This window comes from Malaclemys terrapin, chromosome 10 (genome assembly GCF_027887155.1).
Source record: "Malaclemys terrapin pileata isolate rMalTer1 chromosome 10, rMalTer1.hap1, whole genome shotgun sequence".
Lineage (NCBI taxonomy): Eukaryota > Metazoa > Chordata > Testudines > Emydidae > Malaclemys > Malaclemys terrapin.
Window position 1 is genome coordinate 17,445,447 of NC_071514.1, and position 22,296 is coordinate 17,467,742.

A 22,296-nucleotide genomic window follows, 5' to 3' on the forward strand; every position below is an offset into this window, starting at 1 on the left:
CTTTTAAAAAAAAAATCAAGAGGCAGCTGACTTTTTCCACCCACAGAACAAAGGGACAGAACATATCAGACTCCCCTCACTTCCCCACTAACTTCAAGTGATAGTTTAAAATGGACAATAATGCAGAAATCCTCTAATGTAACTCAGAAGTAATTGAAGAACGTTCTCTCTTTTGGCACATTCTCAAAAGCTACAGGATTCTCCTCCGTTATGATCAAGAATAGAAGTTATTATCCCACAAACCCTCTTCAGCATGCTCCATCGGCCACTCCAAAATGCCATTTGTAATTGCCAAAAGTCCTTTGAGCTGTTTATATCAAGACCAAATTCTTCTTACCCCTTCTGTGTGATCCGTAATTTCTTCCAATATGCTTACTTCTAGTCCCAAAACTTTCTAAACTAAAGTTTGCCTGTTTACACAACTGTCCCTCTTTTGTGTTACGATTAATGCTGCATCCACAAAGCTTTATTACTAAAAAAAGAAAAAGGTGAAATGAAAAGAAAAAGTTGGGATTTTGTCCTTTTATTGCTCATTTATGATGAATACTGATGCACTGAAATATTTTTAGAATATTTTGACATGATTTTAAAATATTTGAAATATCAAACATATCTAGGGTTACCAGATAGCAACTGTGAAAAAACGGGACAGGGGATGGGGGAGGTAATAGGTGCCTATATAAGAAAAAGTCACAAAAAACAGGACTGTCCCTTTAAAAACGGGACATCTGGTCACCCTAAACATACCAAGTCATCACTTCCTTCCCCTTTGTGGTCAGACTTTGCCTCCTGGATAATGTCATCACACGGGGCTATAATCTTAAGTGTCTGTCTCTCTGAGTGACGAAGGAATGCTGACTCATAAAAATCAGCAAAGGGCAGGAGAGCCGCATTACAATTGCTAGTATCATGGGATATCCCTTCTCAGGTCCCCCAAACACCTGGCCAAAGTCCTCCAGCAAAGTCAAGGAAGTGAAGATCTGATATTTCCACATGAAACCACAAGCACAACACAAACATTTGTTTGGGTAGGGGGGTTTGTTTGTTTTTGTTTCTTTTTTGGAGGGGTATTGGAAAAAAAACTTTGAAAAAGTCTTTATCATAAAGCACCAATGAAGGACAAAAGTTAAAGCCAATAGTTCTGATCCTCCTGTCACTTGCACTGGTGTAAATCAGGAGTAAATTCAGTGTAAAACCAGTGTGAGAGGTGAATCAAGACCAATATTTTCTTCTCTGTTGTTCTCTGTCATTATTTTAGCTGAAGATCTACTACTAGCCTCTAGCCCAGGGGTCGGCAACGTTCGGCACGCGGCTCGCCAGGGTAAGCACCCTGCCAGGCCGGGCCAGTTTTATTTACCTGCTGACGCGGCAGGTTCGGCCGATCGCGGCCCCCACTGGCTGCGGTTCGCTGTCCTGGGCCAATGGGGATGGCGAGAAGCCTCGGCAGCACATCGCTCGCCCGTGCCGCTTCTCACCGCCCCCATTGGCCCAGAACGGCGAACTGCGGCCAGTGGGGGCCGCGATTGGCCGAACCTGCCGCATCAGCAGGTAAATAAAACTGGCCCGGCCCGCCAGGGTACTAACCCTCGCGAGCCGCGTGCCGAACATTGCCGATCCCTGCTCTAGCCCTTTAGTTTCAGATCATCCAAATCCAAATAACGGCTTAAAGCTGGAGAAAGAAGTGTCTGTACAGTAGAAAATAAGCAATACATGAGGGCTATAAACAATGTTTCCTAAAAATGGCACAAGCTTTTCATTTTAAATGTCAGATAAGGATTTTGCAGCATGAATTTTGGATTTGTTAAACATGGCTATTCTAGAGAGTATACATTTAAAAAAAATAAAATGTAATAAAGTTGCAATAAGACATTATACCACAAACTCCAGTACTGCCAACTACAAGTGTTAAAAAAAATCATATTGGGCCCCAAAAATAAGGAGATAAAAAAATATACATGGGGGTCCTTTTACATGCCCTCTGGGTTTTGCCCCTTTAGAATACACTTGGCTCTTGTCTTCAAGCTTCTCTTTGCAATGTTGAGGGCTGGAAATGTCCTTTTTAAACATGAAATCACATGACTCCAGCTGGGACGGGACATCAAGAAAAACACCAAATATTGCAAGATGTCTGATAAAATTAAGAAAATTGGCAACTTTGAAACCACCCTTCCTTCATGCACAACTGGTTTGCTGTTTATAGGAGTTATCATAAACTATGCCGAAAATATTTCTACTCTCCAATAGGATAGGTTTTATCTAGAGAGAGAAATGGCATAGCTAGCTAAGTCACAGGTTACTTGTGTGCTCATAAGTTGAGCACAAAAAAAGTTTAACATATTAAGGGCCAGATCCTCATCTGGTGTAAATCAGCATGCTTCACTGAAGTCTCAGAAACATCAGTTTATGTTAGCTGAGGCGCTGGCCCTAGAAGTCACTCTATAGGTACCAAAAGTTGACAGCTAAACTGCATTCAGACTACACTTCCATGTAATCAACTGCTGGAAGGAATTGTGATGGAAAAAAGGATGTCTTCCGCAACGCAAGGGAAGGAACACACGGACATTTATATCTCATGCTAACGTTAATGTCATGCTCAATCACATGGGTAAATACAAATAAGTGCTATAATTAACTAACAATTGATAAAAATAGACTGGGAAGGTAAACATGAGTTTCTGCTTGTTGCCCTTCTCCCCCTCCCCCCACACTCCCACCCCCGGTGCAGATTAAGGTCAGTGCCCAACTCCCACTGAATGTCAATGGGTTTTTGGCATCTAACTCCCTTAGGCTTTTTTTAAAATCCCAGCCTAAAGCAATTGCACTTTGCTGTGTTAAGCAGTGGAATATTACCGATTACCCAATCTTTCTCTCTAAAAGTAAACCACATGTAATATGACAACGACCTCATCAAAGTCCAAATTCTGCAAATAATGAATAATAAATCTGTTTATAGAACAATAATAAACAAACCTACCTGAAAACGACATGATCTTTATACCATGTTTGAAAGATGCAGCTGTTTTCAAGTTCTTCAGTCAGTTATGACTGGATACATACTGTTGTTTTGCTTTGGCCAGCAGAGTCTGTCACCTGCAGGCTTTAGAGGAAAAGCTAAGTCCACTCCATCATTTTGGTAGCTGTCAATTCTCTCATCTCTATAGTTCCTCAGTTCCCCTCTGCCAAATGCAACTAGAGCACTTTCTCTTTGGCTTGGATTGTGGTATGCAGACTTCAAGTGCAACTGACAGCTAGCAGGGAATGTTCATACAGCTGTGCAGTTATTGCAGTTCTCCTCTTCTATAGGCCCGGTCTTCACTGTCCCAGAAAACAGAATGGTCTTCATGGAACATAGCAATATTCTATTATGAGTTCGTTCAGGAGTCCAGGCTACTCTGATGAGACACCTGCAAACAAGGACCAGAGGGACAGGAAAATTAGGAAGTTCCCTTCATGGAGTTTCCTACACATCAGTCCCTCAGGAAGAAGGGTCTGGACTTGGAGAGGTGAGGACTCCCAACCTCACAGAACCTGTGGATCCATGGGGTGGGACCCCTTTCGCAGATCCATGTAGCTGCCAGGAGTCTTTTACGTGGACAGCTATTGTTCTTTAGGTCCCACTGGCTCCCAACCTCCAGCAGCATGGTCCAACAGGAGCCATGGTGTCATTGCCTGGGTCTGCGCAGAGGGGCTTGCCCACAGAGTTATTTTGATACAGCTGTGAGCTGTTTTAAACGTCCCTGCAGAAGTTGGATTGCTCTGCAGGAGATGGCATGTCAGAGAGCCTCCTGCCCCTTGCTCTGCCCCTTCCCATCACGTTAACTGGAACCATAACCCCAAAGAGTTCCAGTGGAGGGGCTTCTGTGAAACCTAGAGGCGTGGGAGTAGACATGCAGGTCAGGCAGTTTCCTTTCACATCGATATGAAGATATCCACCCATGGAAGAGATTCTCTGAGTCCAGATAATTATGTTCTGCCTCCTAAATTCCACCATACAGTTTCAACTGAGTACAATAACCTTCTCTATTTCAAACCTGTGTAGCATTATTTTTGCACTCTTAAACAGTGTACATTTCACCCAAAAGTAAGGAAGGGACTAAGTCATCCCTATTATATAATTTACCGAAGTAGTTAATACACAGGATCCTCAGAATAAAAGCACCAAACAAGTGCAATGTATTATTTTTTCACTGGATTTTTACAGCCAAATATTTCAGACCTACCCCTTTTTCAGCAGCCACAGTTACATTACTCACTGGACTCCACGCTCATAACATTTGAGTATGATAGGAATTGACTGGATGTTGTTTTAATATATAAAGGTTAATTTAAAATAACCTAAGAGATCCATATTGCATGACAGCAGCATTACCAATGAGAAGTCTTGGGTTCAGAAACAAGATCAGCTTTCAAGCCCCCAACCAGCAATAGCTGCACTTGTCATGAACATACTGCACTTAGTCCCCAGGGAAAGTGCATCTTCAGCTGTCATGTATGCAGCTCCTTCTGTTAGTCAATCCATGAAGCAATACTGACTTTTTCTTCTGAAGAGTCAGTCACCTGACCTCCTAAAGGTAAGTGCTGCTGTGATAAGAGACGAAAGACAGAGAATTAGCTAAACAGTGTGCTTAGTAATATGCTCATAGCCTGCTACAGTATTACATTCTGAGTTGGTTCTGGATATCTCTCTCTATATCAATGAACCAAAAATCAGCCCTTGGCGTTAGGTGGCTGTTCTAAACCACCTCATCTTAAGGATCATGAAAAAAAACAATCAAGCAAACACAGCAGAGGCAGCCAGAACCCATTAATCTATTACATCAGTATTCATACCCTGCAAACTACTGTTATTTTTGATCAAATATCATAGTCCCTGTCCCCGTCCCTAGATGACTGATCTTGTCTTTTCATCTTTGAATCATCCAGTCTATTTCACTATATTGTAAAGTTCTCTGACTTACTGCTTTATATATAGTGATCTCCCCAGTCTAATTAATTTCCATTCATTAAGGATACTGCAACCCAAAGACCCATTTCAAGCTGCACATTTTTGCCCCGTTGTCAAATGATTTTTTCCCCTCTTGAGCAAAGATGGACTAAAATCTGGGAAGAACAAAGCAGCAATTTGACCAAGCAGTACTTCGTCTTTAGATCTAACCTTTAAAAGAATAGTATTTTACACTCACAGAAATTCCCATGCAACTGTGGGACCATGCTAAGTGCTCCTTAGGCTTCATTCATGGAATCATAGAATAATAATATCGTAGGCCTGGAAGGGACTTCCAGAGGTCATCTAGTCCAATGGGTCTCAACCAGGGGTACATCAACTCATCTAGATATTTGCCTAGTTCAGGCTACATAAAAAACACTAGTAAAATCAGTACAAACTAAAATTTCATACAGACAGTGACTTGTTTATACTGCTCTATAAACTATACACTGAAATGTAAGCACCATATTTATTTTCCAATTGATTTATTTTATAATTATATGGTAAAAATGAGAAAGTCAGCAATTTTTCAGTAATAGTGTGGCTGTGATGCTTTTGTACTTTTATGTCTGATTTTGTGAGCAAGTAGTTTTTAAGTGAGGTGAAACTTAGGGGCACACAAGACAAATCAGACTCCTGAAAGGGGAACAGTTGTCTGGAAAGGTTGAGAGCCACTTCATGGCAGGACTAAGTATTATCTAGTATTATTGGTTCTCTCCATGCCATTGTCAGCCTCCTTGCAGTTCCTTTTAGGGGCAGGGCTTACGCTGGCATTTGACAGCAGCCCATTACACTGCTTAGACCTCCCTTAATGCCAAAGACAAATGATTGTCTTCTTTTGAGAGCAGCCAGCAATGCTTTTCTGCAGACAGTCTATCCCACACAGTTCCAGACACCTTGGCATGGGATTAAAAATAAAGAGAAAAATCACAAAACAACACAGCAGACTGAAGCCTAGCTAGAGTAAATCTATGGAAAACATAGGTAGTAGCTAAGGCCTGACCACAAATGCAATCTAACAGTTAAACGAGTTGAAAAAAAACATACCTCTCTCTTTGTCAGCAGCAGTATGCTGTCGCCTTCTGGTCTGGTTCTGCATTTCAGCTAGGTTAGGTGCCTCCCCACCCATAATTAACATCTCACTGTGTAACTAGAGACCCACATATGTAATTCTCTGGGACAATGTGCAGTATGTGCAAAACTCTTTCATTAGCATGATGCACAGCACCTCTCCCTGTAGTTCTAATCTTAGGACACAATTACAGATGTATTTCCAAGTGAAAACATACTTGATCAGGTTCATTAACCCTCTTTAATTTCCTCCTAGTCTGCACTGACTGTATATTGGGCATTCCAAATTATTTTCTTGAACTTGTGTATAAGGCCACTCTATGGAATACACACACCTTACAATGGACGATTCCACACTGTAACATGTGTTAAGTGCTACTATAACATACAACTGGTTTTGAAGCTAGTAATAATTTTGCCATATCCTTTCCTAAAATGCTGCCTATTACTTTCTGTACAGACACCTTATTAAAATGAAAGCACTGGGATTCTCTTTTAAACACCGTATAGACAAAGGCTATTTTTTGCAAGCTAGATTTCAGAAAAACACATCTACAGGAGTGTGTGACAAAGGAGAGTCTGGTACACACAAACATTACACAAGCTAAAGAGGAAGCTACATGCTCATTAAGTCCTGTCTCTGGTTCTGAGGCTTTCTACTACAGCAACAGAATTACAGAATATTCCTAGGTAGTTTACACAGGTCTAAGTCATTTGGAGACGCAGTGAAACGTGAGTGATTCATTACCTGATTTCATTTGTTATTACAGTGCATAGGACCATATGAAAAATTCTGGAAGAGCTCTCCACAGATGGGAAAAATGGGCATTGAATTGGTGATGACGACCAATTTGCCTTCCATTTGTAGTTCCACTTAAGGATCTGCATATTTTAGATGGGCTTTGTGCCCATCTCACAAAAAAGCAGCATAATGTTACTGACGAGGGGGAAAAGTGTTTGTGCAGATTTAGGAAATGTGGGGGTTAAAGAGTCTGTAGATTCTTTTGACAAAAGTACATTTCTGCTTCCTGTGCAGATGATTATTTATTGTTAACCTTTTATCCTATCAGCTTTTCTGGGGGAAAATGTACCTAGAAATCTCTCTAGAGAATAGTGAGACATCCCAATTTCATAAGGGTGAAGGACAAGCCTTTTATATGGCTGTCAGAAATGCTAACAGGAAAACACTATTGAATTTTGCTTTCTTTTGTTCAGAATTCAGTATCAGTAACTCTTATAAAGACATGCAGTTCCTATATAAAAAATCCCTGTAAAGAGTAAGACAAAGGGTAAGGGGTCAGCTCCCTGGAGAAATGGGGAAAAAGGCTAAACAGAGGTAAAAAAAAAAAAAGAAAGAAAAAAGCTTCTGTGGAAAAACAGCATCTGTTGAAACAGCGATCTCCTTGCCAAACAGCCCAAACCACACCATTTCATGGCGTCTATTTTTTTTCCTCTTGTTTATCAGGGTTTGAGAGATTTTTATAATCATGAAGTGATACAGCTGTAACAGAGCAATAATCCCAAATTGGCTCTCTCAATAGCAGGAGTATGCCAATCAATACTGACTACCCTCTTTATTCATAGAAATTGTTTTCATCAAACTAGAGTTTTCTCCCATTCTCTTTTCAGTAAACACAAACCAACCCAGAACATAAATAAAAGCAAATGTTCACAACATTGTTGATACTGTAAAACAGACTGGCAGAATTGAACTACATTATAGGGAATTGGGCCACCTGTCAAGAAAGCAACCTAATCAGAACAGCACTTAAGCATGTGTTTAAATATACACTAAAGTGCTACTGAAATCAACTGGGCTTAAGCACATGCTTAAAATTAAGCACATACTTCGGTGCGTTCCTGAATCAGAACCATCATGGCTAAATAAGTCAGCTGCACTCGTGAATTTGCTGATGACAGCAACAAGCTCCCTGATAATGTAATTGTGGAAGAAGTTACATTATCAAACTGGTAAAGACAGAAGTAACAAGAAACAGTTGTATACATTATTATTATTATTATTATTATATATGCAGGCTTTAAAATAAATAAAACTTAATTTGTCTGGACATTCGCTCTCCTCCCCAAACTTTGAACCCAATTCTGCAGAAAACTCCCAATAGGTGAGTGCTAGGGATGAATAACTGGCATCAACTCTTCATAAAAGCAACTTTCTGCCTGGTAATAGCGTAAAAAATAAATATATATGTTGACAGGTATCAGTAACAAAGCTGATGTGCAACAAGCAAATCCCAAGATGTCCGCCCACTCAAATTACAAACAAAATAAAGCTAGTTCAAATGAGAATAAATACTCTATTTCCCCCTCATTTAAACATGATTAAAAGCCGACAGAGAGGTGAGGGGAGGGAAAAAAACCACTATGGAAAAATATACCAGTATAAAAATAAAAATATTGGGTCAGCCATGCTTTACTACAATGCTTCACCGGTACAGGGACCATGTTTGTTTTGAAGTAATTGTAGTAAGAGGAGGCCCTGTGATATAAACCTTGGTATCAGAGGCCCGGTATGAGGCCTAAGGCCTGAACTAAAGTAATGGTCAAGACTTTGCTAACATAAAGCAAAGTTAAGCTGTGAGCCAGAGGCAGGCCCTCCTCACAGAAGCTGGCAAGGAAAGGGCTGATGCTACAAAAAGATACATATCTAGTGTTCAGTACTTTTTAGGTATCAGAACACTCCAATACTGGAACATTCCACAGATAACATGGAACAGGCCGACCCATCCCAATGACAGGGGCAAAAGGGTAAAATGATGGATAGAGTTGTTTTGATCGAACCAACAGGTACAAGGTGCGAGGCGGCACCTTACTGCGTAGAGGGGTTGTACCTTGCTACGTGAAGGGATTGCACCTCAATACGTCAGGAGTGATGTGTAACTTGTTTGTATGTGTGTATAAGAATGCATCCCTGAGTGGATATCTTTGTCCGGCTGAGGGGGCAGTGGAAAGTCCCGCCACTGAGCTGAGTCCATTGCCGAGCGGCACTTTCTAGCAGTATGCCCGGTAGACTAAGTAATCTACGGGGAACTGAAATTGTGTCAGGGTCGCAATAAACCTGGCCGAGGTGCCTTTGTACCTTACTAGACTCTGTGGTTATTGGGGGTTCTCGTCGGGTTTGCTGTGTCAGCTATCTGCGCAGAGCTGGGGCAGCACACAGAGGGAACACACGCACGCAGCCGAGTGATATCAACAGGAGAAAGCAGAAGCACCACACTGGTAGCATCTGACAACAGTAATTTTTGTTTTTAAATAAGAAAACCAAGTATGCTGCAAGTGAAAAGCCATATCCATGTAAAATGACTTTTTGATTCATAATCAAAGTTTTGGCTCCACTAAGTTTAAGTTTATAGCGGAGTACAACATTCCATTGATAGCTCAGCAATGATAGAACACCACCACCTTAAAAGTTTATATAAATATTTGATCTCCAGAATCACACATTTCAGAGAGGTTTTAATTCCCCTGGATTTTACATATCAAAGGGGATGACAGTTGATTGAGCGGTCTTGTAAGTATGCTGTCAATGTGTGTTCAATAGTAGGTAATGAATAAATACTAATGATATTTTGCACTTCTATAGCACCTTCCATGAAAGACTCTCAAATCACTTTGCAAATACTGATGGTTCAACACCCATCTCAGGTACAGACAGTGAAGGGTTTTGGGGTCCCCCTTTGCTTTTATCATTATTCTACAGAACGGGCAACAAAGGCACAGACAGATTAAGCTATTTGCCAGTGTCACACAATGATGCTAGACTGGAATCCAAATCTCAACTCCCTCTCCTGCATTTTAACCACTAGATTGTGCTTCTTCTCACTCCCCCTAGACCAGGGGTCTCAAACTCAAATGACCACAAGGGCCACATGAAGACTAGTGCATTGGCCTGAGGGCCGCATCACTGACACCCGCACTTGCTGGCCCCAGCTCCACCCCCACTCCACCCCTTCCATGAGGTCCCGCCCCTGCCCCGTCTCTTCCCCCTCCCTCCTGGAAAGTGCTAAGCATTATACAGAGCATACAGATCACTGCTGCTCCTACAACAAGTCATTTCCAAGCGGTTTTAATAAAATATATACATTCAGTAATGCACCTCACTCAAAGGATAAAACATGCACTTAGTTAGATTTACTTGTTAAACCCCCCCACTGCACTGGGCTGCACCACCACTCCACCACTGCTCTGCCTCTTCCAGGGGTGGCAGGTTTGTAGAAATTTTGGTGGTGCTCAGAACCTGCCCCCCCAAACTCCACTCCCACCTGCCTAAGGCTCTGGGAGGGAGTTTTGGTGGGGGTGGGGATCTGGGGTGCAGGCTCTGGGATGGAGTTTGGGGTTAGGAGGGGGTGCAGAGATGAGGCCGGGGGACACTCGGGGGAGGTGCGTGGGGGCAGCAGGCGGGGCCGGGGGAGAGACCCGGCCCCAAACATTGGGGAGCAGCGAGCTTAGCTGCCACATAAAATAACTCGGGGGGGTTGAGGGGGGTTTGGCTGTGACCAGAAGTAACTGGGGGGGGGGAGGCACGGGGAGCTTCGCGGGCCACAGGGAAGAGATCTGCGGGCCGCATGCAGCCCCTGGCCGCGTATTTGAGATCCCTGCCCTAGACCTATGTTTTTTAACAGTAAGGATGGATAAACTGGTTTGAACAATCTCTGAACCAACCTGCGGCCAAGCCAGTACTCAGGACCAACCCCAAATAAATCATCCCAACATAGGCTTTGTCAAGCCGGGTCTTAAAAACCTCTAAGGATAGAGATTCCATCACCTCCCTAGGTAACCCATTTCAGTGCTTCACCACCCTCCTAGTGAAATAGTTTTTCCTAATATCCAACCTAGACCTTCCCCACTGCAACTTGAGACCATTGCTCCTTGTTCTGTCATCTGGTACCACTGAGAACAGTTTAGCTCCATCCTCTTTGGAACCCACCTTCAGGTAGTTGAAGGCTGCTATCAAATCCCCCCTCACTCTTCTCTTCTGCAGACTAAATAAGCCCAGTTCTCTCACCCTCTCCTCATAAGTCATGTGCACCAGCCCCCTAATCATTTATGTTGGCCTCCACTGGAAAAATAAGTCAGTTCATTCACATTTTCCCTGCACTTCCACTTCTGTTTCTAAAGAAAACCAAGAAAGACTCTCAGTATTTTTAACCAGGTCACAATGAGAAATAGGTGGACATCTCATGAAAAAGCATAATCTCAATACTTTCAGTTCAAAGCATTTTGCCTGAAAGAAGCTTTGGTTCTATTCCCAGCGATGGCACCAGATCACTGAGAGAGACTTTGAGCAGTTACCCAACTGTGCCTCCATTTTCTCTTCTGTGAGAAGATACTTTTCTGCCATGAAGAGATTATACGTGAAGCATAATTCATTAATGTTTCTAAAGCACTTCGAAGGTCTCTGATGAAAGCAGCTACTTTTATGTGCACAAGTGCAAACTACCGGTCATATTTTCCTTCTGCACAAAAACATGCAAGGGGAACAAATTAATGCTTGAATTCCATGGCTCCACTGGAGATGTTGAGTCTACATATCTTACTCCCCTCATTCCTCACCAGTCTCTGGGACTGAGGAACATACAGGAGTGGGGCTTAAAAAGACAGTAAAGGTTGATGCCCTGCAGAGAACTGCACCCTCAGTCTTACTGATCTCAGGCAGCTGGTGGCTTCTTGCTTCCAGGCAGCACACCCTTTTCCCTCGATATGGCAGCATGGTAGGTCCAGAAGCAGCAAAGCACTTAACTCACTGCTCCCTTTAAATCTGAGTAGGACTGACAGAACATCACCAGTAACATTAATATTCCCTCAAGCAATAACCCTGCCACTTTTTCAGTGGATCAAGCCCACAAATTTTCATGGGAGGTGGGGGAAATCATGTTGCTTAGTGTGTCATCTACTCCAATCCCTGACCCCACCCACTTTTTCCACTTGCCCCAGAAGCCAACACAGATGTTCTGACAAAATGGCAAGGTGCCTGAACTGTGCTACTTTCACCCACCAACACACGCGCCCACTGCAGCTCTCTTGGCATATTGGTTACTTTCCATCATGGACAATCAGGGAAGAGCACATGGATCTACTATACATTGCAACAAATTCAGAGGACATCCAAACTTTTGGATGCTTAGCCAAACCCAATTTGCAAATCTGAGGTTCACCCCAAACCAGTTAACGTTTGGAGTCCAAATACTTTGAAAATCCATCTGTCCTATCAAAATAAAAACTTGACCAAATTAAGGGGAGAATCCCAAATCAGCTACATCCAAAACTGCCATTCAGGGCTCAAAATTGTCTTATGCAGTGTATAGCTCTATATTTCGCTCTTCTCATTAGGTCCAATGACAAGCTCTACAGACCCTGTGAATGAGTGAGGTGCTCTATTTCTCTCTGAGTAGGATTCCAAGTATAATATACTATCCTGTACCCTGAAAAAAAGGGTGGGTTAGTCCTCAAGAACCAGGGGGCTTGATAGTTATTTAACCAGAGCTGTTTTTGGAATTATACATTTTGGTGCAGAAGTCTGCTGCTTGCCCATATGTCTTCTCACTTCCCCACCTCCCCTGTTGTAACACTCTAGGGACTGCCTAATTCCTAAGCTAATACAGAAAAATGAGAAGCAAGAAAAAGACCATACTGCCCAACATGCCTGCCATGCTTTGATTACTATTAACCTAGTGTTCTAGTCTTTTAGCTGAAAGTGAAGTTTGCTGCACTCTGCGGTAAAACAAAAAGACAGGCTAATCTACTAAATGATTAGTGTTTGAGAAACGGAAAGGTTTCCTAATGTAAGAAGATAAAAGGAGGACCCTATAGACAACCATGATAAGGGATTTGATTGCCACTGGATGGGCCTTGTTTTTTCCAAGTAAACCCAACACCTACTCCTGCTTGTTCACATCATGATGCAAAATAATCTGGGGCATCAGGAATGGTTATTGCTCTGCGAAGGGTTATAACTGCACAGCTATGCAGAAGCTTGATGTGTTTTTGCACACTAAGGGGCAGACCCTCAGCTGGTTCAAGTGGTCACAGCTCTACTGAAGTCACTGGAGCTTTGCCAATTTACATCAGCTGAGGATCTGCTACTGAAAACTTAAAAATGCCTGGAAAAATAAAGGCTGAGAAATACATCTTAAAAGCGGCTTGTATTTATTTGAATCAAGCATTACATTTAGCAATAAAGCTGGCAATGGAGGATCAGTTGATTTAATGGTTGAGCTCTCCCAATTAAATCTTACCATGGTTTGCTTCATCAGCAAGTTATTTGTCACGCTTAGCAGAGAGTTTCCAAAACTCTGTCATATTGTCATATGCATGTAACAAGCAGGGAAAAACTGCTCCACGGAGTTGCTTTTGGAACAAAAAAGAGAAGTGTGGTTTGGGATTCATGCTTCATAGGCAATCAGATTCTCTCCCCCCTGCCCCCCCCCCCCCCCCAACACTGGCTGTTATTAAAGAAATCAGATCCTTGATAAAGTTGCTAGAGTGTTTCCAGGTTAGTTCCATTTTCTCCGTTAGGGTACTTATTTCAATACATTTTATTTAAAAACTATTTAGGTTGAGCAGGTGTCCAAGAAAGTTACTCAACTTTATTCATTACATGATCATTTACAAACATGCAGTATAGCAGCATCTTACATTACTCTCATACTACTATTTTTTGATGCACTTGAAGACAGACCATGGCAAAATATGAAAATTACGGCAAAATAAAATATTTAAACAGCCTCTCCCTGGTTATTCAAGTTGAATAGCTCAAAACCATTGAAATATTCTAGAATCACCCCTGACGAGTTGCTGAACGTGGGCAAAATGAGAGGTTTTACCCATGCATCTCATGTAGGCACTGCTCAGAAGACAAATAATTTATGGATCAACCTTCTAGAGAGAGTAATGTTTCATCTGCTTGAATTAGGTTTCAATCAAATCTTAAGGTGAAACATATTTCTATAATGAAAGCAAAGAGGTTGGATAAGAAAAACGGTCACTATTTCAGTAAAAGTTAAACATTACATCAATGATACACTTGTGCCACAAGTAACAGTTGCCTTTACCTTAGGGAGCACTGGCCATATAAATTACTTCTGACTACTTTCTCTAATTGCCACTCAGAATTTATACATGGAAATGCCAGGTAGGTGCTAAAGGAATAGTGCCCGGTAGTAGCGTATTAAAAATGTGGAAATACTCTGGGAAGAAAATAACCTTGACAACTATGGCTTTATGGTTGTTTGAAACTGATACATACCACCCTCTTCACTATTTGCAGTAAGGTTCTAAAAATAGTTGGCAGAAGACTCTAAAGAACTTATCCCCCTTCAGCTTTATGAAATATCAACAGCCTTCCGAGGATACTTATCTGGATTATTTAGCCTTAAATCCTCCTGAATACACAATACTCATCTCCCCTTGGCTGCAGAGTTCTAAACACTTAACAATTAAATGAGCGGATACCTTATGTAGTATGTTTTCCCTCCTCTTTTCAGCTTTCTATTTCATTCAACAGCAAGTTACAGTCACTGAAGAATTTCTTTTCATGTTAATTTAGTTCTGACCCATATTAGAGCCTTCTGACTACCACACAGATGCCTGAATCAAATAGCAAAACATCTTGTATACTTTCTTAAAGAGAGTCACCTTCACTGGATTCAAGGTTCACTGTGTTTGAAATATTTTCTACTCTAAGGCTGAGTGGACAGAAATTCTTTTATTGTAAGTGTGAGTATGTATAAATGAGTGAGAGAGTGCACAGCTCAAGCTAATAGTTAGTTCAGAGAGACCAGCTGCCTAACCTTAATTATTTGAGATTTTTGATGGATCTATGCTGGGGAACAGTATAAAATAAGACAAAGCAGAGTTTCATGTAGCCACTGTCACAAAATATTAGGACTTTTGAACAGTGGTGGGAATCTTTTGCTGTGGAACGGAAGCAGCTTGTAAATCCAACAGAGCTGAAATTTCAGATTAATAGAGTATTTATCATGTTTAGCTCTAGGTGATGTGGTACATTAATGCACCAGCCTTTCACCTCCAGAAAGCAGAATCTAAATCCAAATTAAATCACAAATTACAATGAATTCAGTGGTCAGCACAAACAGCAGTTGTTCAAGGTAGGTCCAGGGACCATCTTTTTGCTATGTGTTTATACAGTGCCTACCACAAGGGAATCCTAATCCATGACAGGCTCCTAGTTGATATCGTAATACAAATAAATAAATAGTAATAATTACAGTTGAGAGTCACATCATAACAAGGGTGTAACCGGTAAAGTTTGAGGTGTTTGAGCAGAGCTATGAGGAAGCTCACACAACCCTACCAAGCCAGTGCTATTAGTTCCACGCTTTCACATTAGCTCAAAATTTGTTTATAATTTTTGGCGTTAAGAACGGGTGACATTGGCAAGTCTGTCACCTTGTACTGATCCCAAAGTTCAATTGGTTACAGTAGTTAAAAACTGAAACATCTAATTTTGAATATTTCCCCCCTTCAAACAAACCCTTGTTTTTTAAAAACAAAGCCTACTTTATAATTGTTTTCCCTGTCAGCATGGGTTATTCAGAACATATAACTTAAGAATTTTTATTAAGTTATCTGCAAAACAGGCTAATGAACTGTGCAACTTTATTTTTGTGATTAGCTGCAAAAAGAGTGCTGGTGAACTACGACTACTTGCAAACATGTATATGAATGAGGTTTTGTTGACACAAATATTTGGTGAATAGCTGTTCTTTGTACAAACAATAGTATTCAAGTGAGTAACAGGGGTATCCACGTGCTAACAGGCGTATTCACTCTTTCCTATTTGCTATTCCTCTCTCTCCTCTTGGAAGAGTTTAAATAATCCAATCTGGGAGCAGAAAGAATGCCATATGATTTAGATGACAACTCAGACACCATGAATAGTGCAGAGTAAACAGTTCATGAACATCACACTGGCTGAAATTTGTAGTTATGGCAAATACTTGTGAACAATAAACGCATTAAGAGAAATCAGGATCAGTTTGCAACACAGTCAAGAACAGAAGAAAAGAGCTAAATTCATTGCTTAATTTATTTGCAATGAATAACCGGACCAGGTCTAGTTTTGATTACATCAGGTAAATTAGAAAGAAAGTTTAAGCAAATTACTTGCAATCCTAGGACAGCAGCTGGGGTACAGTCTTAAAATTGGAGAGAATAATTCCATTGAATTTCTTGCTACGCCTCATTCAAATAAATTACGCAAACTGTAGTCTCTCTGTAAAAGGTTGGAAAGGCTCACGTTTATTAAAACTGAAGCCACAGACAAATTACAGCATATAAGAAATCTTGTGTAAAACAGCAAGTCCAAGATGGCATTTTGAATCTGCTGTACAGAAAATAATCCACCTGCACTTAGCTGAGTTAGTGTAGAACTGAAAGTAGAGGGAGTTACTTATTTCTACTGAGAGTTCTTTGCTTCTCAGCATGCTCCACGATTTTTTCTTCTATGTAAAGTCCTTTTCGCTTTCTCACAGCATTCATGTATTTGCGGGCCTGGTTCTCAGAGTCTGCCTTTTCCCCAAAGTGCAAATATTCCTCCTCAGTAGTTGGTACCCAGAATGGGTCGCCTGAAATTATCTAAAAAGAGAAAATTTTAGAAAGGGGTACATTAATTTTTTTAAAAGCAGATTAGAGCATTTCAGGTAAGTTTTTGTGTTCTAAATGACCATTTTTTTAGAAGTGACAAATCTGGAAAAAAAAAAAAAAAAAAAAAGGTAGGTATGGCTTCCTAGGTGGCATACAATAAGCTATTCAAGCCAAATACATTTAAGCTTCTTTAACATGTTCAGTGAGTGAAGTATTCACTTTTTGTAACTTAGCTTTATGCATTTGTTCTTGGATATCTCAAAAAAGCAGAGATTTGGCAAAACTACCATAGAGGCATTAAAATCAAACTAAAAAACTCATTCTAAAAGCCACTTCTCATTTAGATTTTTGTTGGATTTGCCCTGCCTGTGATTTTACTGGCATTGCACTGAGAAAACACTCATTTCTATAAAAAGAACAGGAGTACTTGTGGCACCTTAGAGAGTAACAAATTTATTAGAGCATAAGCTTTCTTCGGAAGAAGTGGGCTGTAGTCCATGAAAGCTTATGCTCTAATAAATTTGTTACTCTCTAAGGTGCCACAAGTACTCCTGTTCTTTTTGCGGATACAGACTAACACGGCTGCTACTCTGAAACAACTCATTTCTATGTCTCAGATTCCTCTATCCCTGCGCAAAACCTTAGTAAAACCAGCCGGGGTTCTTGGCAAGGCCTGGGGAGAGATGAATTCCTCATTCTTGGAGTTAAAGCTTGCCGCTGGAGCTGCTCTTGTAACCTAAAGTCTGTCATAATGTCTGTGGACCTTGTGACGCCGTCTCTATAGGAGGTTTTGGTTGGTGGATCTACTTAGTCATGGACTAAACAGACATGTCCTTATCCCAGCCTCTGACCAGAACCTAGGGTGATCAGATGTCCCGATTTTGTAGGGACAGTCCCGATATTTGGGTTTTTTATTATATAGGCTCCTATTACCCCTCCACCCCGTCCCAATTTTTCACACTTGCTGTCTGGTCACCCTACCAGAACCCCAACACTCAGCATGGAAAGAGTGGCAGAGGTGTAGAATCCCCCTGCATACTCCTTGAAGCCTTCCCCACTTCACCCTGGGCAGAGACTGGGAGACTCTTTTTATCATATAATGATACATGGTATTCATATTCACCATCCATTCAATGGTGGGCTACCAGGGATAGCCAAGGGTACTTCATTATAAAGATTCTCTGTGGTCTTGAGTAGCACTACACCGGACTGAAACTGGTCCAGTATGCTTCCTTACACAGTGTAAAAATGACACACACAACCTATGGATATTAACTACAGTAAGCAGTGTTAATATTACGAATTTAAAAGGTAAATAGGGTCTGACAAAGTATTTTCATTTCTCTTTATTAGGTCAGAACAAATGGAATATTTTGTGTGTGAAGAAACAAGTAATATTGGATCTTATAATTTGAATTCATATTTTTTTTAAAGAACACATTACAGAAAAGAGTTGAATGGACAACTTTTAACTCACTAACTGAATGAAGCAAACCACAGGCTGGGTCGGTACAGGCCAGATTCACAAAGGGGACTTAGGGACCACCATTCAACTTTTAGGCACCACTGTCATTCACAAAATCACCACTCAGCTGCTGCGTAACCCTGCAGGGATGTAAAGTCTCTACGCACCTAACTTGCCACTGCTGAAGTACTTAAGGTGCCTCAATTTTGGTGGCTGGGCATGCGCATAGACACTTCAGTCTTGACACTGCCCAGCAGTCTAGACACTTCAGTCTGGACACTGCCCATCTAAATCATGCCTAAGCCCCAGCAGGATTCACAAACTATGTTTCCCTGCCTATCTTGTCTCTCGGTCCGGATCCAGGTTGCATGCTTTGAGTACACTTATACCCACCTTCCGCCCAGTAGTTAGGGAACCCTCCTGGGAGGTGGGAGAACCAAGTTCAAGTCCCTGACATGGGGATTCAAACCAAGCCTCCCATCTCCTGGGTGAATGCTCTAACCACTAGGCTAAAGGTTATAAGGGGTGCAGCCTTGTCACCAACTCTTTTTAAGGATTGACTCAGCTTAGGTGCCTAACTCTAGGAGAGGGTTCGCAGTTGTGAATCCTGAGTGGAGCTAGGTGTCTTCTTCCCTGAAGTTAGGCACGACCTCCATTTGAGGGGCAAGTCTTAGGCAGGCCACATCCCTGTCCTTAGCTTTTCTTTCTAGCTAACTCAAGCAGCTCTCTGTTCAATGTGCTGGCTTTTGTGAATGCCTTTTTGGGTGCCTAACTCTCCCCATGCATTGTAGAGGGAGCCGAGGTGCAGAACTTGGGACTGTAGATTCCACTAGGCAGGCATGGTGCCTAAAAGTGAGGTGTTGCAGTGCCTAAGACCTCCTTGTGAATCCTACAATAGGCCTCTATGTTGACTTTTATGCTGGATGGTCAGAGCAATTATTGTTGAGTTCTTGGAAGTCCAAAAAGCCAAGAAATAAACACCTGATAACATGAAGGTCTGGTAACCTGTAGGTGCCCTTTGTTGCTGTTGGATTCTTGTACAAAGACACTTTAAACACGTCTTCTACACTGACTCATTAAAGATCTTTTCTTGGAAGAGACATAGCATGGGGGATGTACCCCTCAAAAGAGAATAGGGCTGCTGGTTCCAATTAATTGCTTTTCTTAAGCTGAAGAACATATTTGGACAGGAGATTGGAGAAAACTTGATTATCCTAGATTGAAGTCACGCAGAAATCCTTAATGGAAACATCATAAGATTTATCATGAATACAGCTACCTGTTAAATTCTATAAGGCAATGTTTCCCAAACTTGGGATGCCGCTTGTGTAGGGAAAGCCCCTGGCGGGCTGGGCCGGGCCGGTATGTTTATCCGCTGCGTCCGCAGGTTCGGCCGATTGCGGCTCCCATTGGCCGCGGTTCGCTGCTCCGGGCCAATGGGAGCTGCTCAAAGCAGCGGCCAGTATGTCCCTGGGCCCACACCGCTTCCTGCAGCCCCCATTGGCCTGGAGCGGCGAACCATGGCCAGTGGGAGCCACGATCGGCTGGACCTGTGGATGCGGCAGGTAAACAAACCAGCCCAGCCCGCCAGGGGTTTTCCCTACACAAGCGGAGTCCCAAGTTTGGGAAACACTGCTATAAGGAATGCCTGCTAGAACCCTAGACTAAAGATTACAGTTAGCTCCTTCATTTACATTTGTAATACAATTTTTAATTGTCAATTGCTGAACTATAAGTTCAGCTAAATGTGGACAAATAAGCAAGATCTTGTAATAGGTAACACAGATCTTTTCCCACTGGATAATGATGCAATTTTTTGTTAATCATGTCCTAAATACAAGTACTTAAATCAATAACTCTGTGTTTGTATGTGTGAATGAAAGATCCAGTTACAGTCAAGCCCAAATACAGACAAGTACTACTCAGACTACTGTGTTTGAACTTTTAGTACAGTGCTATCATCAGCTGTGATTCTGGAATTCTGTACACTGAAAGAGTATGCAATAAGGTATGCAACAGATTGACAGAGTGAGACGGGTACCCAGAAGTCACCTACTTCAGGACAGGCTCAACAAGGAAAATAACAGAACACCACTGGCCATCACATACAGCCCCCAGCTTAAAACCTCTCCGGCACATCATCAACAATCTACAACCTATCCTGGAAAACGATCCCTCACTCTCACAGACCTTGGGAGGCAGGCCAGTCCTCGCTTACAGACAGCCCCCCAACCTGAAGCAAATACTCACCAGCAACTACACACCAAACCACAGAAACACTAACCCAGGAACCAATCCCTGTAACAAACCTCGTTGCCTACTCTGTCCCCATATCTGCTCTAGCGACACCATCAGAGGACCCAACCACATCAGCCACACCATCAGGGACTCATTCACCTGCACATCTACTAAATGTTATATATACTATCATGTGCCAGCAATGCCCCTCTGCCATGTACATTGGCCAAACCAGACAGTCTCTACGTAAAAGAATAGATGGACACAAATTGGACATCAAGAATGTTAACATACAAAAGCCAGTAGGAGAACACGTCAATCTTCCTGGACATTCTATAACACATTTAAAAGTAGCCATACTTGAACAAAAAAATGTCAGAAACAGACTTCAAAGAGAAACTGCAGAACTAAAATTCATTTGCAAATTTAACACCATTAATTTGGGATTGAATAGGGACTGGGAGTGGCTGGCTCACTACAAAAATAACTTTGCCTCTCCTGGACTTGACAGCTTCTCATCATTTATTGGGAGAGGACCACATCCACCCTGATTGAATTGGCCCTGTCAACACTGGTTCTCCACTTGAAAGGTAACTCCCTTCTCTTCACGTGTCAGTATAATAATGCCTGCATCTGTAATTTTCACTCCATGCATCTGAAGAAGTGGGTTTTTTACCCACAAAAGCTTATGCCCAAATACATCTGTTAGTCTTTAAGGTGCCACTGGACTCCTTGTTGTTTTTGTGGATACAGACTAACACGGCTACCCCCTGATACTTGATGCAATAATGAAACTCTTTTGATTTTACTACCGTTAGCGGCTATCATACTGAATTTAGAAGTTATAGATGTATACATGAATGTTCTAAGGATTAAATTTAAGAATCCACTTTAGACTTATTCTAACTTAGTAAACTTTATCATAGGTTCAAGGAATTAGTCCTAAATCATTAAGAGTGTTCATCAAATCTTAGGCTCATATAAAATGTGTGTGTAATCAAATCTGGGAAATGGTCCTTGGTGAATTGATGTTTGGGTAATTAACCAAAATTGTATGGGGCTTTAGTCCTGAGATTCAACTTTTCCTTTCCATTAGTGGACTATTATCTATGAAGAAGCCTAAAAGTAACTGGAATTAATAAGGCATTGAGGAACTTATAGTTACAATTAACAAGGTCACCTTGCAAGAATGTTAGATGCGAATACTGAATGATAAATTTGACCATGAAGGTCAGTTTAGGTTATTCAGTTGATAAGTTTCAAAATCGTATGTTAAGTTTCTAATAATCATCAAAGCACTGCATTAATTTCTGTTGGGGTAATCAATACTTTTTATAAAAGACAAAGGTAATCTGGAGTCTGTTTCTTTAATTAAATCCCATGAATTACTGAGAACAGTAGTATAGGTAAATATCAATTGTGTTTTACACATTATTTTTCTCACAATAATCAAGGACATTATTTTAAATGGATTTTTGAAATACAAGGTTAGAGCTGTCGTAGCACTCAGACAAAAAGACCAGGCACTTCCAATTTTAGGCAGTTTTACCCCCAAATCTGGAATTTTTAAGTGTGGGGGGGAGGGGAAGGAGTCTTATTGTATTTATTGTACTTGACCCTGTTTTTAACTGCCATATGACATTTTAAGACAAGGAGGGCCATTTAAAACTATTTAAATTGAACTAACAAAAATAGGATAAGGAGATATTGACTTAAAATTGAAAAAATATGAAGAAAAATTCCCTAAAAGCGTACCATTTTATAAACTATTAATTTAAACCCCCAGGTTTTAGAAAGCCCAGTTTTGCTGACATATTTGTAAATTATGAAGCTTAGTGTAATTCAAAAGTAAGAAATTACATTGCACTGTAAATCATGCAGTATCTGTTTCATAATGAGGTTACACTGACTA

The 22,296-nt window shown here is 41.3% G+C and overlaps 1 protein-coding gene and 1 long non-coding RNA gene across 3 annotated transcripts in view; both read right to left on the bottom strand.

Annotated features, from left to right (window-relative positions):
* Nucleotides 1-4,574, bottom strand: part of LOC128844613 (uncharacterized) — a 59,509-nt gene extending 54,935 nt beyond the window's left edge. The window contains exons 1-2 of the long non-coding RNA XR_008446510.1: nucleotides 4,370-4,574; nucleotides 2,975-3,404 (exon numbers count right to left, since the gene is read on the bottom strand). This is a non-coding gene — a long non-coding RNA (uncharacterized LOC128844613). The remainder of the gene's footprint in view (nucleotides 1-2,974; nucleotides 3,405-4,369) is intronic.
* Nucleotides 4,575-13,642: 9,068 nt separating this feature from the next.
* EFL1 (elongation factor like GTPase 1) overlaps nucleotides 13,643-22,296 on the bottom strand; it is a 152,486-nt gene continuing 143,832 nt past the window's right edge. For both annotated transcript variants that reach the window (XM_054042703.1, XM_054042702.1), the window contains exon 20: nucleotides 13,643-16,672. In XM_054042703.1, the coding sequence (XP_053898678.1) occupies nucleotides 16,484-16,672 (189 nt within the window). In that variant the 3' untranslated portion in view covers nucleotides 13,643-16,483. The remainder of the gene's footprint in view (nucleotides 16,673-22,296) is intronic.